The sequence below is a fragment of the Anas platyrhynchos genome, chromosome Z (assembly GCF_047663525.1).
Source record: "Anas platyrhynchos isolate ZD024472 breed Pekin duck chromosome Z, IASCAAS_PekinDuck_T2T, whole genome shotgun sequence".
Taxonomy (NCBI): Eukaryota; Metazoa; Chordata; class Aves; order Anseriformes; family Anatidae; genus Anas; species Anas platyrhynchos.
In genome coordinates this window covers 30,469,335-30,485,839 of record NC_092621.1, presented here as the reverse complement: position 1 = coordinate 30,485,839, position 16,505 = coordinate 30,469,335, and the positions used below count along the sequence as shown (strand labels likewise).

The window sequence follows — 16,505 nt, the reverse complement described above, 5'->3', positions numbered from 1 at the left end:
CTTCCTGAAGTGGGCAACATACTCCTAGATTAAGACATGTTTTGATTTTTGGCTGTTTTTTTTTTTTTTTTTTTTTTTTTTTTTTTTTGCTGAGGGTTGATGTAAACAGAGTTTCTGCAAGTGTTTAACTAAAGCTTTTTTTATCCATGCTTTTTGTACCATTGTAACACCGAGCAGAAAGTTCTGTGGAGCAGAACTCAGAGATGGATGCTGTTATGCTATGATCAAAGTGTCTTAGATTAGAGCAAGTACAGTTAAATTCTGGACTGGCAAGCAAATGCTGCAACAAGAAGAAACTCTCTTCTATGGGCTGCACAATTAATAGGGCCTGGTTTTGTGGATTTTATGTGAATTATCATCATCTCTGTTTTTGTATGCACATACGTTACACTAATTTTGTTCATAACATCAGACAAGAAACAACAGTCTTTAATTAATCCAAAGTTTCTGTGTTCTATGGTGGTCCAGAAATGCTGGTATCTACCAAAAGATACAAGGACCATGAAGGTCCATGTTCTGTTCACCCTTTTCCCCAGTGAATAAATAACTTGACCTCTCTGTCATAAATTTTTGCTTAAGTTTGAAGGACTTTGGTTATCTTTGAACAGATGAACCTGGCTCTAAATTTGGTTGGCAAGTTCAAAAAACAGTAAGAATAGGGTGTGAAATTAACATCCGTTTCCTTAGGAAATCAGGTGAAAGCCTTAACATCAATATTTTCAGTGATCATGGAGCTGGGAAGTGCCAGATCATTTCTTCTGCTTGTGTGTTCCCATGCTTTTTCCCAATGAAGGTAAAAATCTTATCTTGTTTAGATGGGATATTTGTTTGGATTGTTCTCTTTGGAGGTGCCCAGTGCCAGGACAAGAGGCAGTGGTCACGAACTGGAGCACAGGAGATTCCAGCTAAGCACTTGGAAGCACGTCTGTGCTGTGCAAGTGACCGAGCACTGGCACAGGTTGCCCAAAGAGGTTGCGGAGTCTTCCCCTTGGAGACCTTCAAAAGCCACCTGGAGGTGGCCTGGGACAACCAGCTCTGGGCATCCCTGCTGGAGCAGGGGTTGGAGCAGGTGACCTTCAAAGGTCCCTTCCAACTTCAGCCATCCGGGTATTCTGTGATTAACACCACAAGACCCATTAAAGTCTGAAACAACCGTTTTTGTTGTTGTTGTTGTTTTCAGAAGGAGTAAAGGGAGGAAGAACGAAAAACAGTAAGGAGCATAAATTTGCTTATTTACCTAAAATGATTTGGTGTTTCTTTTACAGTATTCCAGATTAATTTAGTGAGAGTTTCAAGTGTGAATGAGATACAGAGAAACTTTCTGTAGATACCTATGTAAAACGGTAAATGTACACTATCAGTCTAACAAAGTCCCAAAGAAACATGCTGGCCCTTGGGTAATACTTTAAAAATGTCACAGAGTTCCTTATCAAGCCATGTGTTTTACTGAAGAAAAGCTTCACTTCTGGGAGGGAGTTCTGACTGAAGAGTATTCTTTGTTCCAGAATAAGCAAAGCTGACACAGAAAATCCATGTGATACCAAAAGCAGTGGTTTCTGCTCCTTCTTTACCTCAAGCAGTGCTGGGGGGGGGGGGAGAGTTTCAACTGATCGAATATTCTACATCTGAAAGAATTTCTTGTTAACAGTAAAATAAAAGGGGTGGGGGGATGGGATGGGGTGGGGTGGGGTGAGAGGACAACTTTGTCCTAAGTATGTGGTGCCAGCTGATATATAAACGCACAATGCTGCTATTGAGAAATTGGGTGGATGAGAAGGTGAAACACCATGTTCTAGTTCTGATTTTAGTTTCCTTACAAAACACAATTTCTCTGAGGTGATGTTGCTAATGCCTTGAGTATACAGTCACTGGAATTTATGCAAGGATTTCACAGGTGTTACCTTTTAATACCTAACATTTCAGGAGCAGAAGATGGAAGAGGAGGTATAATTACAAGAAACACCAAAGAAATCCAGACTTTTTCTCACAGCCAGCAGTCTGTGGCAGACCTATACACTGATGAATCTTGATGATAGGTATGATGCTTCCCCCATAACTGAAAATAATATACTTGACCTTTTAAAAAGAATGGTGGTTGTTTTTATTCTGCTGACAGTGTGATTCCATCTTTCTAGGATGAGATTTTTATTAATTTGTTTATTTCCCTTAATTGATAGTCTTTATTTTTCACTGGCATTTAAAGGTTCCTGTAGCAGGCAGAGCAAAGAAACATATGTACCTTGATAAAGGTTTTAGTTTTGTGTTTGCTGGGAATTTCGGTAGAACCACTTCAGTATTTCAGTACTGGATCTACATCAACAACAAATGTGCTACATTAAGTGTGGGTAAGGGGACCTTTCAGTTATGATGAACATCCTCTTCTCTTCATGGGTTGGGGTGATGGAGGAGGGGGCAGAGAAATCACCTCCCTTGATCTGCTGACTGCCCCTGTGCCCACAGCCCCAGATGCTGCCAGCCTCCTGTTCTGCCCTTGGCAGATGTCAAGATGCCTCAAAACACAGAAATTGGAGACAGGGATTGTAAATAAAATAGAGAATTTTAATTGAAAATACAGAAGTTTAATAGAAAGGAAATGGCCTGTATGAAATGTCTCTCCATTCGTTCTCCCTCCAACAATTCCTCTTTCAATCTAAAAAAATGAAGCGTTATTTTGAGCATCAGAAAGCTGCAGTGACTTAGATTTCCACAGAAATCTAAGTTATTAAATTGAAATGACTGAAACATATTTTGCCAGAAATTTCAAGTCCTTGCTACAAGTCTTTGCCTGTGTTCTGTAATCCAGCCCTCACAGATAGTTTATTAGTAGTTCAGCTAATGTCCTGTAAATTAAATTAAAATTTTGAAATTATTATTATTTCAATAGGATGAGAAATAATTATTGTAGATGGGTGATTAATGTTAAACTTGGCTATGCAGTTAAAATGTTTCAATGAACAAACGCTCCGAAGTTCATAAGTAAGGTAACTATAATATTTGGTGTAGCTTGAAAGCCCTAAAGTGCTATGTTTTTCCTTCAGCTTTTTTTTTTCTTTCCTATTTTTATTGTGTGATCCGGTCCTTCCTCTCTTCTCTATTACCTCTGCCCCAGATAAAATAAAATTACAGAAAAGATATGATTTGGATACAGACTCTTTTTGTTCTCATAAATCAAATACATGCTCAAAGAGCCTTAGGATAATTGCAATGTAGAACTAAAGAGGAATTCAGGAAATCATCTAGTCCATCCCACTATTCTGAGGCAGAACTGGGTATATTTAGATTCTCTCTCATCTCATCTATTCTCTGATATCTCTGTGTTATTTTATTCTCCCAATATTCTCTATGCTTAACTGTCTAGAATGAGTTTTTTTTTGTTGTTGGTAATGGTGTGGTTTTTGTTTGTTTGTTTGTTTGTTTCCCATGAGATAACACTGCCTTGCTGTAAATCATACCAATTACTGATTGCCTAAACAAGAAAATAAATTAATTTTGTTTTCTTTATCTCAGACTATTGACTACTGCAGGCTGTTTTCATACTCTCTAAACCTTTTATTTTCTAAGCTGGACAGCCTTTATTTTTTAAATTTTTTCTTTAAGCTTTTTTTTTTTTTTCCTTTTAAACATTTCTCATTCTTATCCCACTTTATGCTTTTGCACTTTACGTATGTCTTCCAGTTAAAGCCTTGCAAGCATTTAATTTAGATCATAGATTCTCTAGCTTGCTTATCACAGCTTTATGGGACTGTGCTGAAGACTTGTAAAGTTAAAATGGAACTTCAACGTCAAAATAATATGTCAATGGTTACAGGTATTGTTTGCTTGTGAATTATTGATTTTCTTCCTCTGTTTCAAACATTCCTATCCCAAACTTTTTAAAAATCCTACTAATATTGACTTTGGAGAAAATCGGACAAGTGCTGAAAAGTTGTAAGATGTCCAATGTAGTCACACCACTACATCATGTTCTTGATACCTTCTGTTTTGCAGTTTCAGGAAATGGAGAGAAGGGTATGGCAATGTTGACTTATCTGGTTTAGTATTAGTCTGACTTCCTCTTTCACTTCTTTGTTGAAATTGATCTAAAATAACTAAAAATACAGCTGCTAGGACAAGAGTGGCTCCTGCCATGTAGAAGCCTGCTTTGTAATCTCCAGCCATGTCCACAATCAGACCTGGAAAGAAAAAAAAAGACAGTAATGTGACTGATAGAAAACAGGCTAATGTGAATTAGCTCATCAGGGTGAACATATCCTCTCTTCAAGGGAGACTACTGGCTATATAACTGTGTTGCAGATTTCTAACCCATAAGTGCGTAGAATATTGGTCCATTATAACATTTTAAAATACAAAACACAATTCACTTCTCATTTACATTATATGTGAGCTGCTAGTAAAACATAATGTTATACAGTTTGAAACACTTTCCAACCCAAAATATAATGGGCAATATTTTGGGTATGATGGGCAATGGCAGAAAAATAAACAAATCGTGCAGCTTTGTATCTTAGCCCTATATTCTGAGGTGTAGTTATCATCAGACACTGTACATTCGACCTCAGGTGTTGAGCAGTAGTTTAAAGAAAGAAGGGAGATGCCCTCTGCTGGACACAGGTTGATAGGTTGCCTATAGTGCTACTACTGACCTCTGCTAAACATTTTTCAGTCATAGGCGTTATTGAAAGAGAAGACGCTGTTTTTTAGGTAGCTTTAACCCAATTGAAAGACCTAAGCCATTGTGCACCATGCAGAAGAAGCAGTTGAATAGTAGCAGTGCTGTCGCAGTGCATGCACTAATAGCACTGGCTGCTCGGTGGGTACAGTGGCAGCTCCCACTCCTATCTCACATCAGTCCTGCCAGACAGACGAACTGAAACCAAATCTTTTGAGTTTTACTCTTAGAGTAGGAGGGAAGAGCTAGTAAAGCACTAAAGGTTCCCTCTGCTTTTATACATTCTTTTTTGCTTGCTGCCTATACGCAAAAGGGATCACAGTGATCCCCAAGTAATCATTGTTTGTGACTAGGCACGGTATCTGTAAGTCCTGTTACTGTCGTAGTTTATTAAGATCTTCCTGGCATAATTTGGATACTGTTTCATCTGAAGTTCTCCATAATCTTCCTTATTTCTGTATCTTCAAAAGAAGATTAAAGTGTTACCATACTTACTCTGACCCACTTGCAGCCTATAACGGGGTGTCATTACCACAGAAGTCATGGTAGTCTGTGAGCAGTCTCATTTTATTCAGTGGCTTTTGGATGAAGGCTCAGATCCACTTTTTACATTGGCCATTTTTCTGCCATATCACTTCATCAAGTCCCTACAGCCTACAGCTAGTTTTCCTTGCATTTTTCCAAGATGACTCTTGCCTACTGCCAACCAATAGCCTTGTACTGTCTCATCATCTGCTTTCTCTTTCTACTTTTTTTTTTTTTTTAATGCTGCCTCCCCATTTATTATATTGATTAGCTCATATACTGTCTGAAAACAGCAGGCATCTCTGTGAATATTTCCTGGGTTCACATAACCTACTGTTTCAAGCTGTTAAATGTGACCTTCTGTATAAACCTTCCAAACAATACCAGCATTTATGCAACACCATTAGTCTCAAAGTTCCAAAAATCCAACAGTATCTCCTCTGCAAGTATGGATCTGCTGCTTGCTCCAAAGGCACACTTTCATAACAAGAGAATGGGAGTCCATCAAGTGTGATTCAGGAAACAGGAACACCATATGAACCCTGCCATTCTTCCCTGCTTTCATGTTGAAGAGGTATCTCTAAAACCACAGAGAAGAGAGGAAGCAAGATATTTTTTAGAGGAATTAAACTGACTCTTTGTTTTATTTACTTCTTGGTCCAGTTACTCCTGAGCTAACAGAGGGCAAAATTTGGTCCAGATATAGATTTTTCAGTTTGGGTTACCACTCCTCATACTCTTGTAAACTGTACTTAGTGAAGTATCAACTTACCAGCAAGAGGAGGCCCCAGAAAACCTCCAGTGCTTCGAATGAGCATGAAAAGCCCTAGAGCACTGTCAAAATCTGACATGCCCACAACATCTGCTAGCACTGTAATGTGAACGGCAACTGTTGTGCCAAAGAAGAATCCATAGAAGCCAGTGAATATTGCCAAGGACAGGTAATTGTTAGCCAGAGGCAACAGCATCAAGGAAGTGCTGATCAGTGTAATTGTCATTGTCAGTAAATGAATAGTTTTGGTAACATGGAGATTGGCATACCAGCCACATAGCAGTCTGCCTGCGAAGTCCACCATAGCCAAAATGGATAGGAGGGATGCAGTCCAAGATTCATCTATTCCCAGGCTGTAGCTAAGTGGAACTAAAAATAACGGAGGAACAAAAAAGCTCATAGCAGCTAAAATGCCAAACATGGCATAAAGAACAAACTCTGGTCTCCTCACAAGCATCCAGTTGAAGGTTTTGTGGGTGGAAGAAGACCTTTCTTCTTTTTCCATCCTAGATGCACCAGTGTCAGGTGGTGTTTCAGAATGGCTCGCCTCAAGGCAGCAGTTGCTTGTCAAGGGTCGCATGAGCACTCCACAGACACAGATATTGAGTTGGATGCCACCTATGATCAAGAGGGCACCTTTCCATCCATATTGGCCAATCAACCACTGGAAGAGTGGCCCAAATGTAAATGCAAATGCACATTCTCCAGCACTGGCAATAGCATTAGCCAAAGCTCTCCTCTTGGAAAAATAATGGCTAACAATGCTAATGGCTGGTGTCCATGAAAAGGAAATCCCAAGTCCTGAAAAACACCAATACAAGTAGCACCAGTTAGAAACTGTTGAGGTATTCTGTGAAGCTGGAAATTAAAACAGTCAGTACTCTTACATTCGCAAAGTTAAAAAAGGAGGAAAATAAAAATAATCGGGGGGGGGGGGGGGGGGGGAGGGGGGTAAAAATAAAAATAAACCACTGTTTTGACAAATTTGCCACGAGATTAGAAATCATATGACTGTGGAGTTGAAACTAAATAGACCAGTAGTGTTCATTCTGACCTAATTGAGGACGGTCCTAGATCAGATCTTTGCATTAAGGTGAGTTCTGTTCAGGGTTAGGAGGTGAAGGAGGATGCGAAGGAAGCCGGTGTATTACCTCTACTTTTCATTGTTTTGCCAGACTGCTTGACTTTGATCCTGCTTTAATTTAATTTAATTTCAATGGCTCTCTAAAAACTACTTAGCAGGCTCAGGACTGCCAAAGGACTCAAATTCCAGACATTTTCTCAGCCATCCAGCATGCAACTGGGAATGGCTTATTTTATTCCCTGCCAGCGTGGCTTCCTGTTCCAGGAAAATCCTAGTTGAAAATAAATTTCTGGCCTGTTTTCACCTGGAGTGAAGCAACGGATTTCAATCAACTGAAAACCAGGAAAGGTGTTCAAAATGTAGTATTATGTGATAGAAAGTACAAAATTTGGGATCTCTAGGTCACTGTGCTTCAGCATCCATTAGGCTCTTCAGATGTTCACAGAGCTCTTAGCTCTGATTAAAAGGATAAAACACTTCCCATTTGCTAGTGGCATATAATTAGGAGGTAAAAATTACTAGCATCTAATTATTACTTTATTATGTCATTCAGTTTTCTAGCACAAATTCCAGAGTGGAACATGGGGAGAACAACTTTTAAGGATGGTTGAAGGTTTCAGATATTTATAAAATCAAAATAGAACTGAAGTTTTAGAACTCCTACTATTAGCATAAGGGCTCTGAGTTGCTAGTGAAAGAAACCTGTAAAGCCATTAAGTCATACCCTGTAGGAAGCCAGTTGTTGCATACATCCAGACCATGTTGAGCCCAAGAAATCCCAGTGCCATTCCTGAAAAAGCGAGGAGTCCTCCGGTGACCAGAACTGCCCGATGGGAGTATTTTACGCATAGTGAGCTGGCAACAGGGGCTAGATCAACAGCAGAACAGGAGCAAGATAAATACGTTAGGAACGTTAAGCTGATTGATGTGATAGAGCAATCGAATCAAGCATTCAAAAATGAAATAGCTTTTATTCAAAGAAGCAAATACCCAGTCCTTTGTTCTGTGGGGCTGTGGTGCATGTGTGAGACAATGCCACAGCCTGAATTCTGCTGTATTCTGCTGGACACGAGGGCTGATCAAGATCCTGCCTCATAGGGAAATGACAGCCCTGGCAACACAGATTCAAAACAAAACACACATATCTATTCAAAAAAAAACATTACGTGGACTTTTTTGTTGTTGTTTTTTAATTGAAAGAACATTTCAGTGTTTTCTTTATGGAATGGTTCTACTGGATATAAAGACACGACCATGTGTCTTTTCTGCATGACAGAAATTTATGTAGCCCTTTAGCCCTGTCCTCAGAATCTCTAGGTTAATCTATAGAAATGTCTATCTTAACCTACAAAAATGTATTATTGTGAACATAAAATATATATGGCTGGCACAAAAGGTTTCTGGAGAACATCAGCTTTTTACCTTCTACACTTTGCAAAATCATCTGTTCATGAAATTGTGAGAAGTTTTATAAAGGACAAAAAGTTGAGGTTTGTTTTTAGGTAACATTTTTCCAGGAATTCTGCAGTTCATTTCTTAAATTTGTATTTGACTGGTACAGTTCCTCTCAGCAGACTGTGGGAACTCTTCAACACAGAGAGGAAAAGTTACATGAAGTACAGATCTGAGGTTTTTTTCCTCAATCTCACAACTTGGTGCTGCAAACAAACAAACTTTTCTGAAAACAAACAAACAAAAATACCAACAAAGAAATGTTAGGAATGTTTTTTGCTTAATCAAAGATCTGTTCTTGCCTAATTGTTTTTCCACCAGCACCAAGTTCTAGTTGTATAGGATACTTTATTTATACTTTATACTTTATGGTATGGTATACTTTATATAGAATATAGTATATGTAGTATACGGTATGCTCTAAGGTATACTTTATGGTATACCTTAATAAGACCATTCCTGTCACCGAAGGCACTCTGTTCTGTGGGGATAAAGTTCACGTATTTATGAAATAAAAATGGCCACTAGATGGAACCCAAGTAACACGGGACAAAACCCGTTTTTCGGTAGGGCTTCTTAGAGAATACAGGTAAGCTTCATCAGAGTTATTGATATTTTGGACTCTGGAGTTCTGGGATGTAATGAAATTAAATTAATGAAGGCCTTGTTTACACATTGAAATAAGTGGTAAGACAATGAAGAGAGGGCAGTCAGCAAATAAGGTTTTGTGGTAGGATGTAGGGGCAGGCTGTTTTCCGCTCCCCCTTTTAAGTAAGATGAGACTTTGGTAACTAAGACAAGCGAAGTAAACCTGACAGAGAGATATTAACAACCATAAAGGCTGTATGATGCATGTTATCTGAGAGAAGCTATGCAAACCCAACAAGTCCTATCAGCATTTACAGCAAAAATACAATGATTTGATAAGCGCATGCAATTGATGCTGGAATTCAGGTGTGGTTTGTAAGATTTAGTGGAAGGGATGAGACAGAATGAAGTGTATGCATTTGGAGAATCATACACATATGATGAGCAAAAGAAGAGAAAAGTAGGCTGAGGGTAACAAGAAAGATCCATAAAGTGCTTAATGATGAGAGATCTGCAATTGGAACAGAACTGCTACCACAGAGCAATTTTTTTTTTTTTTTTTTTAGTAGAGAAAGAGAAGAAACAGAAATTGAACACAGGACAGCAAGAAGAAGAAAGGAACTAGTCACAGAACTGGAAGTGAAGAAGACAGCAAGGGATCAGAGCTTGAACGGATAAAGGACAATGCTTAGAAAACTTACAAGCAACCACAGTGCCAAAGAGAAAGGTGATGGGAGATACATGCTACTACCAGGAGGAGGTCTATGTATGTGATGGGGAAATCCTTGCTCTGGTAAATTGAACGGCCTGTTACAGATGCAAGCCCCCAGGCAGAAACATGCTCTCCTTTCATGAAAGACATGGAGATTCTGAAAAGATGTTGAAAAGATCCAAATGGGAAAAAATTAATAATTCACCGATCATCCTTCATACTGAGCCAAATGACACTAAAGGTGTCCCAGTGGAACATGTTAGGAAAGACTAAGCCAGGCCAGGAAAGATGCTCAAAGAACTGGTGGCTCAGATGATCTTCAGCAGAAAGTCTTCTGATCCCTATAAATGAAGCAAAGGCAGGAGAAGAAGGAAAATTAATGAGTGATGCAAGAAATTGTGAACTGCTATACAGAAAGGTTTTAGAATGTTTGGCCATCAAGCCGTAAGAGATGTATTTTAAAAGGATTTTGAAGACTGAGAAACAATTTCTGCTGAAAACTACAGCTGCTTTCTTTGAAGTATACCAGCCTTACACCTGCTAGACAAATGTAATTTTGCCAGTTGACATTAGCAATGTCATTTAATCTGTTCTATCTGTAAGACATTTCCATATAATGTAAATATATTTTAAAAACAAGTAAACAAACAAAAACACTTTTTTTTTTTTGAGTTCTTTTATCTGCCCTCCTCCACCCTCCCCTCCCCCCCCCCCCCCCCCCGTTTGTTTTTTTTTTCTACACTAAGTTCATATGCATGAATGACAAAACAGTATCACAGTTAGGTCACTGATTAGGCTAGGTTGTAAACCAAATTGTTAGATTCCCATTTATTTATTTCTGTAGACCATGAAATAGATGGAAAAGCAGAATTCTCATTGAATTTTTAATTAACTATTTCTGTCAGAATGAAACAATACTTTGAATAAAGCAAGGATAGCAGTTTATGGAACTAACAAAATCCTGTCAATCCATGTTTTGCTTTATCTTTTGACTTTGATTTTGAATTACTGTTTTGTTCTTCCTAATAAACTTCACAAAGATAAATCAGTTGATCTTTGGAAGTAATGCAATGATAACCAATAATACTGGTAGGTGTGGACTGAGTAGGAGGTATATAATTGTACAGCATCTATGCAATGAAACATCTTCACAATCAAAATTATGATAACATTTCTTACATAAGGATGCTTACCTGTTGCAATTATATACCCATTTGAGAATATGTAGAGAGGGCCTCACAAGTTCTGTGCAGTTTCTGCCTGCACGCTTGGAATCTTCATTATAAAGATAAAGGATGATCCAGTTTACAATGGCAAAAAAGACTGTAAATGACTACTAAGTGAAGAGCCAAATGCAGTACATCTGATATTCTTCCTTCAGTTTGGCAAAAACAGGAATTTGGCCAGACCCAATAGATCACTGACTGCATTTGACTGGTATAGTTTACTTTCTCTTTCCTTTCTGTTTGTATATTCTTGTCTTCCATTTCCTCTCCATAGGTGAACTGTTTATTTTTATTGTTATTTTTATTTTAACTTCATGAGCTTTCTCTCAGATCATTGACTTGGAATCAATTTTGTCAAGAGAGACAGAACTGGCATTATGCAGAAGGAAAGGGGAAGTTTGTGAAGTGAAAAAGGAGAAATGGGAGGGAAGCAGGGCTGACTGAGAGTCACCATTTTGGCAACAGATGGCTTATCTGACAGGGTCACGCTTCTTGTCATCAAGCTCTTAAAAAAGTGATAGTCACTGCAAAATCAGTGAATTTGCACAAACTGTTTTAAGAGCTTGATCCAACACGGTCTGAAGTTCTTAGGATTACCTCCACTGAGTTTGATGCAAAGCCCGTAGGAAAGTTGAATCATGAGTCTAGGTACATAAATTCTCTAAGGTAACCTGATTTCTTTGTATACACAAAGAGTCCTCACTAACATGGGTACTTTTTTTTTTTTTTTTTTTTTTTTTAAACAGCATAAGGTAGCATTGTCTTTACATGCTTTGGTTTTATATGGCTTTTGTTGTTGTTGTTGTTTCTTTGTGTTTTGTTTTGTTTTATTTTGTTTTGTTTTGTTTTGTTTTTAAGGAACCTCTTCAAAGTTTCTTGAGTAGTTAAGACCTTAAGCCAAAACTCTTGAAGATCACTTTTACCTACCTCCTAAATGAAAGGTGGCAATAGTTACTGACGTGATCCAGGAAATGGTGCTTGCAAGTTCATCAAAGTGCTCCTGGATTTCAACAAAGAACAGGCCAAAAGTCTTGAGAACAGCAGCAGTCAGACCCATGACCATGAAGGCTGACACCACCACAACCCATCCATAGCCACCATCTGGTGGACTGCTCTCTTTGGCATGCATCTTTTCCATGTCTCAAATCTTCTCTCAGTTGTTGGTTGTTTATTTGTGCTTGTTTGTTTCCTTTTTTCAGGAGTGGTGGTGAAGATCTGCAAATTAGTAGAAGGCCCATCTTTAAATAAATTAATTCAAATACTCTTGGAGTGATTTATACAAGTAATTACCTAATGAAAATGCAATATGCATTTCAGTGGTTTGATTGAAAATACTATCTGGGAAACAAATGCTCTAGGAGACAGAAGGAAAATTAGAAAGTAGAAAAAAGTAAGTAAAAGAAGAAGAAAATAGAAAAAAAGAAGAAGAAAAAGAAGAAGAAAAACGTATGCATGGAGGACAGAAAAAAAAAGATGCAAGAAGAAACGAAAATTGGGAGGGAAAATGATCAGAAAAGAGATGGTTCTCAAAGACAGGTCCAGAATCCTTACTATTTTAGTTAACTTCAAGAGCCCTATCCCACACATTTTACAAAAAAAAAAAAACAAAAACACTTTACACCAGAAAGGAGAAAAATTAATGCCTGAAAGGATACTATGCTTCCTCATGTTCCTTTAGCAATGTAATAAACTTTATAAACTTTAAAGTCATCTAGGCAGTTGTTTGTACTCATCAGCCCCTGATCATAAGTGTGCATATGGATAAAGCATAATTGTAATTTCTATGTTGCACCTATGAGTCACACCTTTGAGTCACATGAGACATTAATATGTGCTGCAGAAAACTTATGGATTACCAAATGCTTAGAAGTGGTCTCTGGCCAAGGAAGTCTCCAACCTGCAAGTAGTGAGGAACCAGGAACTATCACTTTATGCTTATTCTATTCCTAATCATAAAAATCCCCTTTGGGCCTAAACCAATATATTTACAGTGTGAGTAAACTTTCAGGGAACCATAGATAAGAACTTCAGGGTGATCTTTGTAACACCTGAGCATTTATAAGTCTGGATGTTCCCAACACTGCAAAGCATTTTTATCAAAATGCCTACATGTGAAGGCATCTTTACAGGTACAAGTGTATCTTGTTAAATGCAGTACTAAAAGAATGCATTTCTCCTTAAAATTTTGTAACACACTGAAGTGCATGGAAGTGCACATCATGAAGTGCATGGAAGATGTGGGATCTGGCAGAGAGAAGGACATTCTTACGTTTTTCTTGTTTTTCATGGACAGTATAAATAATTTTGAGTGGGTATATGGTACTAAATGCAAGAGACCAAATAATACAGACATGTCACAGGAAGCAGCTTTGTTCTAAAAGTGAAAATGTGAGCTAAAAATGAGTTTAATATATTTATCTTCCTTGTGTGCAGCTGAGAAAGTTAAGGGCACCACTAGAAGCCATCCAGTATGAAGCAACAGTCACAAGTTCTGTGATTTGCTCCACTGAGGTACTTGACCTCAGGGGGGAGGCTAAATCATGGAGAAAAGGAGGGGGAAAAGAAGCCATCAGACCCTTGTGGGGATCAGAAGCAAAATCATCCTGCTACCATGTGTCTGTCCCAAACTTCTGGCTAACATACGGCACTGGATGCATTTACATGACAGACATAGCCAGACAGATTCATCAGTTACAGAAGGTCTCAGACAACATCCTGAATATCTTAAAACTTAGACAGAAGAGAGGAAGGAATGCCTTGTGTTTGGGGTCTATACCAAGGAACCTGGTTTTCATTTTCACAGTTTGCGGGTGATCTCCAGCAAGTTATTTGATCTTGCTGTGGCTCTATTTTCTCCGTTGTCAAATGCAGCTAATACTTTCAAAGATCATGGATTTTGAAAATGTTAGCACTTGTGTCAGTGCTCAGATACTGTAAGAAAATTCAGAAACTTGATCCAGCTGTAGCCATATCTTATATTCCTGGGCACAATGCCATGTATGTAATTTATTCTGAAGTACTGAAGAATGTTAAAAAAGATGCAACGCTCAGGCTAAATAAGCCTTCGTGGGAAGAATGTTACTGATATTGCTGCACTCTGCATGGATATGCTTCTGAAAGGGATTTTGATTTTTGCTGCAAGACAGATAGAAGAAATCCTGCTACTTACCAGGCAGCACACTGACTAAAACAAGCATGATAAAATCTACTTCCTGACACCACCCAGGACTCTTCACCTTCATTAAGCAAACTCTGCCCTAGGAGGAGTACAAATCAGGGCACACTGCTCACAAGACTTAAATTAACTTTTTTTTTTTTTTTTTCTTGACTACAAATATATCTTCATGTCACAGCTAAGAATTCATTCTCCAGTCTGTTTTAATGATCACATTGCTACATACAACTCCAAAGTGAAATGACTAACTGAAAAGAGAAATGACTATTCCAGCTGCTTTCCAAATGAAACAACTATTTTAGTTGCTTGATTAATTAATGAAGTTATCATCTCCCATGAGCCTTACAGATGTGAAAGCAGTGCAGCTACATACTGCAGGGAATTGCTGAAATGCCTGAGATGAGTAGAAGAAAGCTTAAATGTTGCAATTGGTGGGCATGTTTCTGACACTATGCTCTGCTTTCTTCACTCCCTCACATGTAAATTAGAGCTGACTAAAAGCACGTAAATGAGAAAAAACTCATCTGAGAAAAACATTCAGGATGTCTTTGAACTCTTAAGTATTAAGCAATGGTAAATGTTAAGTTTTTATGTCTTCACTTTTCCCCTTGCCTCAGAAACTGTTTTTAAGAGTAAGAGAGAAAGACCTGGACAGAAACCGCTGCCGCAACTCCAAATACAGCAGAGCTGTGCTAGTTACTGCACTTCTGACACAAATTCAAGAACATCTCTTAACAAATTATCCTTTCTTTTTTTACTTCATTAACATAATCTTAGTAAGAATTTATCTAATGAATATTATGTATAACACAACTTAATGACATATCATATCAGGATTGCAAAGAGTGGCTGAATGCTCTAAGCAGACAGTCTGAAGTAATAAAAATAAAGCATTGCATAAAGAAATTACCTTATTCACATAACCCAGATTTTTATGGGATATGAAGTTTGTCCTTTACCTTCTAGTTGTTTGTAAGTTCTTGAGTTGTGCTGCAAACCACTGGGTCATCTTACTCATTGTTCCTTGTATACAGAGTCTAGATGAAGAAGCCAATCTCTCTCACTCAGGATGTGCAAATTGTTAGATTTTATAAGGATTCCCTCCCACCTCTAGAAAAGTCATTTGGCTCCACCTACACTCAGAAAAACAAAGTTCTGTCCTGACTGAAGATCAGAGAGAGCAAAATCAGGAATGGGTGAAAGGAATGGAGAAGGAAGGAAAATTTTATAATGTATCTACATTGTACTGGTACTAGACTTGGATTACTATCCAAAGTTATATTTAACTCAAGTGCTCAACCAGTCAAAAATTTAAGATATATCAATCAACTTCAAACTCCCTAGTATTTTGGGGCAGTTACTGCCAGTGAGTTCAAACATGAAATTAACTTGTCTTTTCTCTTCCAGTTGTGCTGTTGCCCAGATGTTGGATACTGCTGAGTATCACATAGCCTGCAGCAGCCACAGAAATGATAGGAAGCCTGAATATGCTGTCCAGATCTCAAGCCTGCAATATGCATGGTCAGAATGTTTTGCCATATCATTCAGGCATATTCCCCTTTGTTGTATGACCTTTTATTTATTTATTTATTTATTTATTTATTTATTTATTTATTCATTCAGGGATGTCAGTTTCCTAAATACTGCACTGTTCTGCTAGATTTCATACAGTTTTTATCTCCCAGATAACACTGCTAGTTTATGGTGACTCTTTCTGTATTTCCTAACCCTTGGCCTTGCACTATGCTCATGCTGGCTTTAACCTGTTATTATAATACCTTGTGGCAAGGAGTAGGGTGAGAGGTCTGTTGCAGTGGTTTGTCATTTTTCTGTAATCTTATTATTTACATACCAGTGTGCTTATCTTATGATTTGACCAGTAATCTCTGAGTCAAGGGGCAGGACAATGCATGGGTTGGTCAGTTGACTTTGTATAATTAAGACAGAGATGAAAAAATTTAGTTTTATATTTTTTTATCCTCTGATGTACTGCATGAGAGAGAGCTATCTCCATAGCTTTAGGACTGACTTTTGAGATACTGAAGCAGTTCCAGCTTTTATCCAAGGATAAAACCTTCCATCTGCCTTTGGGTGGAATGGACAGCACAGAAAAGTTAATTTCTTGTAAGAAAGGATATGATGAGCTTCTAAGCACTCAGTAGCAGAAAGAGGAAAAAAAGGGGGCTGTGTTCAGTTTTGGGCCCCTCGCTACAAGAAGGACATGGAGGTGCTTGAGTGGGTCCAGAGAAGGGCGACGAAGCTGATGAGGGGCCTGGAGAACAAGTCCTACGAGGAGCGGCTG

At 38.2% G+C, this 16,505-nt stretch overlaps 1 protein-coding gene across 4 annotated transcripts; it reads right to left on the bottom strand.

Annotated features, from left to right (window-relative positions):
- Positions 1 to 2,943: 2,943 nt before the first annotated feature.
- On the bottom strand, positions 2,944 to 15,390 carry LOC101798362 (monocarboxylate transporter 13). 4 transcript variants are annotated; one of them, XM_038171313.2, is made up of 5 exons: positions 15,114 to 15,390; positions 11,956 to 12,243; positions 7,775 to 7,918; positions 5,967 to 6,767; positions 2,944 to 4,172 (listed from the first exon to the last, which is right to left on the bottom strand). In XM_038171313.2, exons 2-5 carry the CDS (start codon positions 12,164 to 12,166, stop codon positions 3,946 to 3,948), a joined length of 1,383 nt encoding a protein of 460 aa, XP_038027241.2. In that variant the 5' UTR covers positions 12,167 to 12,243; positions 15,114 to 15,390; the 3' UTR covers positions 2,944 to 3,945. The 4 variants fall into 4 exon arrangements, with proteins under 4 accessions (XP_038027241.2, XP_071887596.1, XP_071887599.1 ...); XM_072031495.1 differs by having other exon boundaries at positions 15,163 to 15,390; XM_072031498.1 differs by lacking the exon at positions 15,114 to 15,390 and adding an exon at positions 10,008 to 10,143 and having other exon boundaries at positions 11,956 to 12,081.
- Positions 15,391 to 16,505: the final 1,115 nt, after the last annotated feature.

Coding starts and splice junctions, on each gene's coding strand:
- LOC101798362 (XM_038171313.2), bottom strand. CDS start 12,166: ATGGAAAAGATGCATGCCAAAGAGAGCAGTCCACCAGATGGTGGCTAT. Junction 7,919..11,955: donor TGCCACCTTTCATTTAGGAG/GTAGGTAAAAGT, acceptor CTGTTGATCTAG/CCCCTGTTGCCAGCTCACTA. Junction 6,768..7,774: donor AACAACTGGCTTCCTACAGG/GTATGACTTAAT, acceptor GGTGTTTTTCAG/GACTTGGGATTTCCTTTTCA.